Raw genomic sequence first — 11,980 nt, 5'->3', positions numbered from 1 at the left:
GCTTCTTTGAGAGCTGCCGCTGTGAACACATCTCCCCCAAGACAGGTCTGATCTCGAAGCCAGCCGGTTCCCGGTGTGTGACTGTTCACAGACACAGCACCAGTGACTAAGGAGTGGATCAACAGTCCAGAGCCCCTTTTACCTTTCTCACTAGCCGAATACTGCACATCCAGTATACCATCGAGAGAAACACTGCACATCCAGTATATACATCAAACAGACCAGCAGGACACCGCAATCTGTTTTTTGAGAACATGCATTTTTGCCCCATTTTACACCCATTTTATTGCATGCAAACAAACCATTACACATTTGGACACTCAGTCAAGTGGTACACTAGTACTTCAGAGTACCACATATGACTTTGGACGATTTGCTTTTACAGGGACATTGGGATGACACCAGCTCATAATTCCTATCATCTTTAACGTTACAGCCATTTCTGATATATTGAATGAATAAATAAATTTTATGGCAAGAATATAGCATTGTATAGTTTTACATGGTTATAATCAACTTAATTACAATCATCATATGTCTTCACATAATTGGGGTTGAGCACTGTGTACCCACAACTGTTTATTCGTAACTACCAAACAAGATGGACCCACCTTTTATACACAAGCAGCACTCCCCGCCACACCATGTACCCCAGTGCTCAGTTCTTACCAAAACATTGTTTCCATTCCCCATTTTATGTATGCTTACACCTTATTTGCCTTTGTTGATGCACATTGACATTGTGTACTGCTGCTAAGTCTGTTATCAATGAGCATCCCCAAGTATTTTTCAAGTACTGTTTCTCCTAAAACTTCCCCATTTCATTTGTAGGTTGCCTGATTGTTTTTAGTCCCAAACTGCATAACTTTACATTTTTCTATATTGAACCTCATTCTCCATTTGTCTGCCCAGACTTCCAATTTCAGCAGGTCATTCTGTAGATACTCAACATCCTTGTCTGACTTAATCACTTTACACAGTTTAGTATCGTCTGCAAAAATTGACACTGTGCTTTCCAGATCCACTAATAGGTCATTAATAAATATGTTAAACAATAGTGGCTCAAGTATGGACCCTTGCGGTATTCCACTGAGTACTGGAGCCCAGTCTGAAAACATCCCATTACCCACCACTCGCTGTTCCCTGTTATCCAGCCTTTTGCATATCCAAGTACAAGCAGTGTTGCCTAAACCAAGCTCTTTTAATTTGAAAATCAGTCTCATGTGTGGCACTGTGTCGAAGGCTTTAGCAAAGTATAATAGACCAAGTTTGCATTGATCAATATTGTCGCTTACTTTCTTATAGAAGCTAATTAAGTTAGTTTCACATAACCTGTCCCTAACAAAACTATGTTGGTTCCTGTTGATAACCTTGGTGGTATTCAAGAACTACTGAATGCTATCCCTTATTATACCTTCCAGTATTTTCCCCACTATAGATGTCAAACTTATCAGTCTATAGTTACCAGGACAAGTTTTATTTCCCTTTTTAAATATTGGGACTACCTCTGCCATACGCCAGTCCTTCGGTATCATGCCTGATTAAATTGAGTTATAGAAAAACAAATATAAAGGCCTTGCTAGTTCTGAATTAAGCTCCATAAGAACCCTTGGGTGAAGCCCATCCAGGCCAGGAGATTTATTTACCTTCATTTTACTTAACCTCTTCTGGACTACCTCCTCATTTAACCAAGTACTTAGCATTGGGACATTATCATAGCTTTTGTTTTGTACTACTCTCTCCAACAGGTCCTCGCTAGTAAACACTGATGAAAAAAATGTATTCAATAAATCTGCTTTATCTTTGTCATTATTGAAAAGGTCACCCGACTCACCCTTTAATGGTGCTATACTCTCCTTTTTTAACCTTTTACCTTTTATATACTTAAATAACTTTTTAGGGTTTATTTTACTCTCCTTGGCAATTTACTTTTCATTTTCTGTTTTAGCTGCTCTAATTTTTTTTTTACATTTTTTACATTCCTTATAGTACTGAAATGACCCCTCCTTCCCATCAAATTTATACGCCTTGAAAGCATTTCTCTTAATGTCCATTTGCTCCCTATTAAGCCACATTGGTTTTAATTTACTACTACTGCATTTGCTGCATGTGAACATAAGAGTGTACTTATCAAGCATAATTTTAAAAGCATCCCACATTTCAGCCGTATACTTACCATGAAACCAAACGTCCCAATCAATGTCCTATAATGCTTGTTTCAGCATGTTAAAATTATATTTTCTAAAGTTAAGTCTTAGTTGGACCCTTATAGTGTTGCTTTTGAAAACTAATATCGAATGTGACCATATTATGATCGCTATTTCCCAAAGTCTCCCCTACTTTAGTATTTGATATAATCTCCACATTGTTAGTTAGTACTAGATCCAGAATAGTCCTAAGTCTAGTTGGTTCCTCGATTATTTGAGACTCTTTTAGCATATTTAAGAACCTGCTTCCTCAGCTGTATTAACTGATTCGGTGATCCAATTTATGTCCGGATTATTAAAATCCCCAATGATTATGACCTCCCCAAGACCTGCAACTTTTTCAATTTGCTGCAAGAGTTGTAATTCTTCAGTCACACTAATGTCTCGTGGTTTGTAGCATGTCCCTATAACACATTTTTTTATATCCTTCCATCCACTCGAAATCTCAACCAATAATGACTCCACATTATTCCCAGTCCCCTCATAAATAACCTCATTTAAATACGGTTTTAAGAATGGTTTCACATAAAGACATACACCATCTCCCTTTTTATTAGTCATATCTCTCCTGAAGAGGGTATTTTCCTCCAAATTTGCTGACCAGTCATGGGAGTCGTCTCACCATGTCTCTGTAATGCCTATGATATCATATTGCTCCCTTAGTGCAATTATTTCTAACTCCTCCATTTTGCTTGTTAGGCTTCTTGCATTTGCAAACATACACTTTAGTTGAGTAATTCCCGGGTCTGTATGTTTTTTTGTTGATATCGTTTCTCTAGTCACTTGTTTATTTTATTTATTTACCATTGCTGACTATTTTTCCACTCCCCCCTCTCCATCCCTTTGTACTTTATAGATTCTGCCTTTCTGCTCTCTCTGATTGCCCCACTAATTATATCTATTCCCTCCCCCAGACACCTAGTTTAAAATCTCCTCCAACCTTCTAACCACCGTTCTCTCAAGCACTGATGCCCCCTCCTTGTTCAGGTGCAATCCATCCCAACAAAAAAGATGGCGCCTGATGAGAAGTCTGCCCTGTGTTACAGAAACACAAATCCCTCCTTCCTACACCAATCTCTTAGCCACACATTAACCTCCCTAATCTCTCTGTGACTCCCTGGGCTAGAGCGTGGCACAGGGAATATTTCTGAGAATATCACCTTAGATGTCCTTGCCCTAATTTTGCGAACTAGATCCCTATAATAATTTTTAAAGACATCCCATCTACCACCAACTTTGTCATTAGTGCCAGTGTGCACCAAGACAACTGGTTCCTTCCCAACCCCTTCCAACAATCTGTCTACCCGGTCTGCAAAGTGTCGTAACAGAGCACCTGGAAGACAACACACTGTATGATGATCACAGTACCGGTAGCAGATTTCCCTACCTGCTTTTCTAATAATTGAATCTCTACCAACCAACCAACCAACCAACCAACCAACCAACCAACTCCTGTAATTTTTTATCATGGCAGCTAGGAGCTGATTAGCTGGCACTTTATATTTACCTATTTTAACTCTCTCTGAGGCTTAGTTACTAGACCCCTAAATCATTGCTACCCATGTATCCCTACCCATATTCATATTCTTTTAATTTATTTTATTTGGAAAAGTGATAATGACATTAAATATGATAAATAGTTTTAATATATTACACACACACACAAGAATATTTCTTCTTCCAATTTGCAAAGCATGTAATTGTCCCTGGATAGATTATTTATATAAAACAAGACTAATCCCATGCCAATATGTATCCCTGGATATCTGATTAGTACTCAGTCACAGGCAACTCACATGGCAATCAGTAATACATAAAGATCTCAGAGATATGATTTCTACAGTTATTACACACAAGTTTGATGTTCCCAACCAGGACACTGCTCCCACAGCTGGAATCGGTAAGATCCATTACATGGCAAATGTTAAGCCCATCTAGTGAAACTTGCCTTAGTGAAAGACTCAATGAAATACCCTCAGTTTGTGGGTCGTTAAGAACTGCCGTCTGTAATAAGCAAAGTATATACAGTATCTCCTGTAAAACCTATTCCATTTCCAAGATCTCCCAAGAACGTCCATTATTGGCTGACAAAGTCATCTCAAGCCGAAACTACTAAACTCTAATAATGATATTTCATCAAAAGGAAAAAGTTTGCTGCATGATTTAGTCATTCTTAAATGAAGAGAATAAAGAACGTCAATCACTTTCAATTTGCATTTAGTTGGTCATCCTGAACATAGAAATTTTCTAATTTTACCAAATTTCTTGTATGACGTTACAGAATTAGCTCGGTGTATTCATGTTCTATGTAGCAGTTTACTTTTATCACCAGATTGAGCAGCTAACCAGATATTCTCAAAGGTCAAGAATATAAACATTTTCAGTTAATATACAGTAATGTGGAGTGATGACACCAAGGTTCTGCTAAACAGTTTTAGGCTGGCTGTGCACCTTGATTTGTGCAAGGAACCAGTACTGTATATCCCCCAGGTCACAGTAGGTTGCAAAGCAAAAATTATGATTATCCAGTACACTGCCGCTACAGCTGACCCAAACTTGTAAATAACTTTAACCGTTCCCTAACACCTGGGGGGTCTGGGGGAATGGAGAGAAGGCAGAACCCCAGTGGTTTCCTACACTGGGCTGATAAATGGTTGGAAAAGACGGACAAGTAACCCCCTATTTGCAGCCTCTCTGTTTTATTCTAAACCAGCTCAGACCTTTCATCACATTATCTGGTTGTGATTTTGGAGTCCTGATGTTGATGTTGTTTATTATTTATTTAATCTTAATACATGATGGACATTGGGACTGCATTGTACTTTTATGTTGCCTGAGCAACTAAACCATAGATTTCATCGGAGAGAAACTTACATAGGTGCACTCTGAAAAGTGGAATAAAATGTTTTACTTCATCTCTATTTTACAAAATTAGAAAAATTGATGTTGCTAAAGAGATAGGAGGTTGTACTTTGATATGTTTTTAACAGGAAACCTCCTAATGAACTTCAAACTTCTATGCACACGCTGTTCTGCTGCTGCTAATAATATTACAGACATAACTTACAATAATTTGTATACTGGATGAAAGTTTTCTGACAAAATGATATGACAACTTACCTCAAATATTGGCTCCTCATAAGCATATGGTAACAGTAATTCATATACATTATATAACATCTGAACTGGTTATTATCCAGAGAACTCACAATGAGTAAAGATATCCACACAGTCTCTGAATTCTTACTATTGGGATTCCCACAAATTATTGGCATTAATACTGTGATTTTATTTCTACTGATACTGATTGTTTCCATTATGACGCTCATACTAAATTCTGTGATCATCGTATTGGTGTCAACCAGACCACAACTCCATTCTCCTATGTACTTCTTCCTCCAGCAATTATCGATAAATTGTGCTCTTGACTACTATCATTCCTAACATGCTACGTGTTATATGGTTGGAAGGAGCCACCATCTCTATCACAGGTTGTATAGCTCAGTCTTATCTTTATGTTGCATTTGCGTGTTCAGAATGTCACCTCCTTGCTGTCATGTCTTATGATCGATACCTGGCCATATGTAACCCTCTACGGTATAGCACCATCATGAACATCAGACTACAACGTTCCCTCGTTATCTATTGCTGGGTGTTTGGCTTTCTGGTTACACAGATTACTATTCATTTTCTGTTTCAACTTCAGTTCTGTGGATCCAATGTCATTGACCATTTTTTCTGTGACCTTGGGCCTTTCATTGAACTTTCCTGCTCTTCCACTTACGCACTACAGTTAGACATTTTTATTTTTTCTGTCCTTGTAATTGTCATTCCTTTTATCTTAGTTGTCATTAGTTACATCTGTGTATTTACAACTATTCTTGGGATAACCTCTAAAACAGGTAAGAAGAAAACCTTCTCCACGTGCAGCTCCCATCTCTCCGTTGTGACCATGTACTATGGAACCTTGATAACTATTTACCTGGTTCCAGCTTCTGGAGACTCACTGACCATGAACAAGGTGATTGCCCTTTTGTACATTGTTGTGACACCATTGTTTAACCCAATTATTTACAGCTTGAAAAACCAAGAAATGAGAGCTATCATGGGGAAATTACTCAGCATTAAGTGAACATTGAAAAATATGGACTAAAAACTATATCAGAAAGTAGTCAATTTTCAACCTTTGTTTACACATTATTATGTTACCAATTCTAATATATTTATTAATCAGTAACAACATGATTTGCCTTATTTAAAATGTGTTATTTGGAATCAATAGATTATTATTATTATTATCCTTTATTTATATTTACATGAAATCTTAAGCACCCAAATACAATAAAAAAACAGTGACTTACAATTCAAGACAATACAGGTCAAGTACAGGGTATATAAACATATCTGCATCAGCAGATGACACTGATATTTAAGGTTGGTAGAAAGCTGAGAGGTTTGGAGAGTATTGAAAAGAAGACAGATAAGGTAAGAGAAGGAAAAGCACATGAAGGAAGGAGGACCTGCTCTTGAGAGATTACATTCTAAAAGGGAGAGGCAGACAGACAGGGGTGACACAGTTGGAGTAGAAAGTGAACGTGGGACAGAGGGCTTAGGATGGCAGACAGCTGGTTTTGATGAAGAGGGTCTTGACAGTCTGTGTGAAGTTTTTAAGAGAGGTGGAGAGGTAGATAATTCCAGAGAAAAGGAGCAGCAGGTGAAAAATATTGGAGGCAGGAGTAGGCGGAAGTAATCAGTAGGCAGGAGTGGCGGCGTGCATTAGCAGAGCAAAGAGGAGGGACAGGAGTAGGTGAATGCTTTGTAAGTGAGTGTGAAAAGCTTTAAATGTATTATGTAGGGGAAAGGGGAGTCAGTTTAGGGCTTGTAAGAAAGGAAGGTGAATGTAGAACATTTTGTGAGGATGATGCGCCGGGCAGCAGCATTGAGGATAGATTGGAGTGGAGAGAAGCATTTGTCAGATTACACATACTCTGAAGAAAATATATTGAATGAGTGGCAGAGGCAGTAAAATGATTGTGACTATGCTGATTTGTATGTGGATGCATGTTTGTTTCTCATATCTACAGTATTAACCACTTGCCTGGCATAGTCACAAGTGCATTATCTGATCTTTTATCAAACAATGTTTCCTGTCTGATACATAGTGGGGGCTTATGGAAGATAATCTTACTTCAACCATCACTCACAGAGGAACCTCCAAGACCCTCTACCTCCCTACACTCTCTACCAGTGTCTGCCATGCTGCCGATAATTGCTCTGTGTCCTGGTGTCCTGAATATTGTCTTTAAGAAGGCAAAATGTCCTGGTTTTGTTGTGTCAGACTTTCAGTGCAGCCGGCTGCTTCAGCCCACCTCTAGCCCACCTCCACTTGCCTGTAGATGCGGAAGTCTGAGGGTGATGTTCTCCAGAGATGTTGTGGCTACCATGGGTTTTCTTTCCTTTGGGCTTCTGATTGCAGTGTCTGGTGCTCCATCTCCATGTGCTGCCTGTGTGGACAGGCCCAACATCCCACATGGTGTAGTTCCCATGCTCTCATGCTGTACTCTTTGTTGCTGTCACATGTGTTGGTCCTCAATGGTCCCACTACATTGCAAAGGCAAGTTCTGTTTAGTCCCAGTCCGGTGTACAGCCAAGTCCTTGCCGGTCCCAGTGCAGTGCACAGTTAAGCCCTTGCCAGTCCCATTCCATTGCATGGTCAAGTCCTCATAAATCTAGGTCCAGCATACAGTCAAGTCCTCACTGGCACAAGTCTGTTGTACAGTCAAGTACTAGCTGGTCCCTATCTGGTGTACAGTCAAGTCCTCGCTAATCTCAATCCTGTGTACTGCATAGTTCCCATCAGTTCTAGTCCAGTGTACAGCCAAATTCTCATGGTACCAACCAGCTGTACAGCCAAGTCCTCACCTGAACCTGAGTGGGTCAGACGGTATTTGAAATGTATCAGAAAGTGATCGGTGTTCCTGAGCGATCACTCAGAGGTGGCTACTAGTGCATGCAAGAATGGTCTGTTCAGTGGGTGTATTATGCGTGTGTTGCAAGCCTGTCACAGCAAGCAGCTGTGTTCACAAATGCACAGATGCAAACATAGGAGGCAATGGTCAGATAGAGACACTGCAACTGCCTTAGAGCTGGTGTAATATCTGCCACACCTGCAGTGCACATTGGCCCTCATTCCGAGTAGTTCACTCGCTAGCAGATTTTAGCAGCATTGCACACGCTAGACCGCCGCCCTCTCGGAGTGTATCTTAGCATAGCAGAATTGCGAACAAAAGATTAGCAGAATTGCGAATAGAAAATTCTTAGCAGTTTCTGAGTAGCTCGAGACCTACTCACAGATTGCGATCAGCTCAGCCCGTTTCATTCCTGGTTTGATGTCACAAACACGCCCTGCATTCGGCCAGCCACTCCCCCGTTTCTCCAGACACTCCCGTGTTTTTCTGACATGCCTTCGTTTTTTAGCAAACGCCGGAAAAACGGTGAGTTGCCGCCAAGAAACATGCCTTTCCTCTCAATCATTTACCAAAAACCAGTGCGACTGAAAAGCGCCACATACGCTACAGCAAAACAGCTAAGTTTTTTGTAAAATAACTAAGCGCATGCGCTCTGTGTACCATGCACATGTGCAGTTAGCGACTAATCGCAGTATAGTTGAAAATCGTCAACGAGCATACAACTCGGAATGACCCCCATTGTTTTTCCCAACTGCTAACAAATTTGCTGCTGCGATCATGTCTTAATTACCCCCATACAGTACAGATGTGTCCAATCAAAGCAGTACCAAACTGCACTAAGGTTGCACCTCCATGTATACGCAATATGTGACAACAAATTTCATTATAGTTAAACCAATCAGTACGCTACTAAAATCTCACCATCCATAGCAACGGAAGGATATGGCACTACAGAATACTGGCAATGCCAGTTCAATGCACTCGGATATGTTCTATATTAAAATATTTACAAGATAATGATACATTGCTCTGCTAACCATTAGCTGAAGAATATACACAGGCTCAAACAATGTTGCATTAAGTAAATGTAACTTTATGTTACAAACAATGAATATTTAATAAAAATACACATCATATAACATACAATTAGTTATGATGTCTTTCTTGGTTCTAAATCAAGCATAGAGTAAGTAAGTAAATACTTAATACTTACTGGCTGTGCACCTTCCACAGCCAGGTCTTTATGAATACATCTTAAGATAAATGATTGGACACATTACTGGCATCCCAGTAATTACTAATAAAGCATCAATGGTGGTCATTCCGAGTTGATCACTCGTTGTTTTTTTTCCGCAACTTAGCGATCAATCGCTAACGAGCATGCGCAATGTCCGCAGTGCGACTGCGCCAAGTAAATTTGCTATGCAGTTAGGATTTTTACTCACGGCTTTTTCATTGTTCTGGTGATCGTAATGTGATTGACAGGAAGTGGGTGTTACTGGGCGGAAACTGGCCGTTTTATGGGTGTGTGCGGAAAAACGCTACAGTTTCTGGGAAAAACGCGGGAGTGGCCGGAGAAACAGGGGAGTGTCTGGGCGAACGCTGGGTGTGTTTGTGACGTCAAACCAGGAACGACACTGACTGAACTGATCGCAGATGCCGAGTAAGTTTTGGAGCTACTCAGAAACTGCTAAGAGGTGTGTAATCGCAATTTTGAGAACCTTTCGTTCGCAATTTTAAGAAGCTAAGATTCACTCCCAGTAGGCGGCAGCTTAGCGTGTGCAATGCTGCTAAAAGCAGCTTGTGAGCGATCAACTCGGAATGACCCCCAATATGTAGGTAAATTGTTGCAGTCAGTTAGTGCAGTAAGCATTGGCAGCGTGTAGTTTCATTATAAAAGACTGTATAATATTTGTCACTAGTGCCAGTCCTCAGGATGGGCTGTTTCCAGGCACCTGAATAAGGATGCACCAATCAGTATTACAGTATGCATGGGTGCTAAAATTGGGCATATCAGTCCTTGCACATTTGGCCGCATGAATGTACACAATGGTAGGTGCTTGTAGGCATTTTGCATAAACTCAAAGATGGGCGACTGCCATATACACCACTGACTGATCTTTGGCGTGAAAATTGGGCCATCTATGACTAAATTTCCTTGGTGAACTAGAATATCAGTGTCCGAAAGTGGTAGACCAGGAAATTATTAACTTTTTTAAATCAGTTACCTCTCCAAATGCATTTTTTGTTTGAAACCAGAATCCTGATTGACATTGCAGTAGTAAAGCCCATTTAATAAAGGAATTGGATATTAACAATGGTATAGTATGTGTTATGATCCCCTGTATGTGTTTTTAAAAGTATCAGCTGACTAAATGATTGGTTTGTTCAGCTATAGAAAATTCCTAGCAGAGCCACATGTCCTGTGTGCAATTTGCTTGCCAAAGGAAAAAGCCAGTGTACGTTTGCTCTATACAGCATGAGGTCAAGTGTAGGGGACGCTTTCCTTTAAAATCTCTGGAGAGGATATGATCGTTTGAAGACAAAGGCTAAATGCTGATAAGGAGTCTTAGGTAGTCCCACTCTCTTCAAAAAGTAGAGATGTGCGATGGGCACTTTTGGGGGGTGATCTTCAGTATGCCGACTGTTGGGATCCCGGGGCACAGTATACTGGCGACGGAATCCCGACAGCCGGCATACCGACACTTTTTCTCCCTCATGGGGGTCAACGATCCCCTGGAAGGAGAATAAAACAGCGTGCTGCACGTAGTGTGCCACCGTGCCCGCAGCGTGGTGAGCGCAGCGAGCCCGCAAGGGGCTCATTTGCGCTCACCACGCTGTCGGTATGCTGGTGGTCGGGCTCCCGGTGCCGGTATGCTGGTTGCAGGGAGCCTGCCGCCGGCATACCATAGGGTGTTGTGTTTTGGTTTTTGATCTGGATCCCTGCTCGTGTTTTGGATCTGGAATTGTTTTGCCAAAACCACCCTAGTTTTGGAACGGGAAGATTTTTTTTTTAAAATATAAAATCAGCTAAAATCACAGAATTTGGGGATATTTTTTATCCTACGGTATTATTAACTTCAATAACATTCTTTCCACTTATTTCCAGTCTATTCTGAACACCTCACACCTAACAATATTTTTTTTAGGCCGAAAGGTTGCACCGAGGTCTCTGGATGACTAAGCTAAGGGACACAAGTGTGCGGAAAAAACACCTGGCCCATCTAGGGGTGGCAATGCAGTGGCAGACAGGATGGCAGTTTTAAAAACTAGGCCCCAAAGAGCACATAATACAAATAAGAAAAAGAGGTGCCCCGAGGTGGCTGGATGACTAAGCTAAGTGACACAAGTGTACAGCACAAACACCTAGCCCATCTAGGAGTGGCACTGCAGTGTCAGACAGGATGGCAGTTTTTAAAAATAGTCCCCAAAGAGCACATCATGCAAATAAGAAAAAGAGGTGCACCAAGGTTGCTGGCTGACTAAGCTAAGTGACACAAGTGTACAGCACAACCACCTGGCCCATCTAGGAGTGGCAATGCAGTGGCAGAAAGGATGGAAGTTTTAAAAAATAGGCCCCAAAAAACACATAATGCAAAGAAACAAAAGAGGTGCACCAAGGTTGCTGGATGACTAAACTAAGCGACACAAGTGTGCGACACAAACACCTGGCCCATCTAGGAGTGGCACTGCAGTAGCAGACTGGATGGCAGTTTTAAAAAAAATAGGCCTCAAAGAGCACATAATGCAAAAAAAAAAGAAAAAAAAGAGGTGCACCGAGGTCACTGTATGATAAAGCTAAGT

The 11,980-nt window shown here is 40.7% G+C and overlaps 1 protein-coding gene across 1 annotated transcript; it reads left to right on the top strand.

Moving 5' to 3' along the window:
- Positions 1–5,640: 5,640 nt before the first annotated feature.
- Positions 5,641–6,339, top strand: LOC134934116 (olfactory receptor 10A3-like; the record flags this gene model as incomplete). The annotated part of the gene is made up of 1 exon (XM_063929620.1): positions 5,641–6,339. A coding segment is annotated over one exon (699 nt), but the record flags the coding sequence as incomplete, so codon positions are not given.
- Positions 6,340–11,980: the final 5,641 nt, after the last annotated feature.

The sequence above is a fragment of the Pseudophryne corroboree genome, chromosome 6 (assembly GCF_028390025.1).
Source record: "Pseudophryne corroboree isolate aPseCor3 chromosome 6, aPseCor3.hap2, whole genome shotgun sequence".
NCBI lineage: Eukaryota > Metazoa > Chordata > Amphibia > Anura > Myobatrachidae > Pseudophryne > Pseudophryne corroboree.
This window is presented reverse-complemented; position numbering and strand designations above follow the sequence as displayed.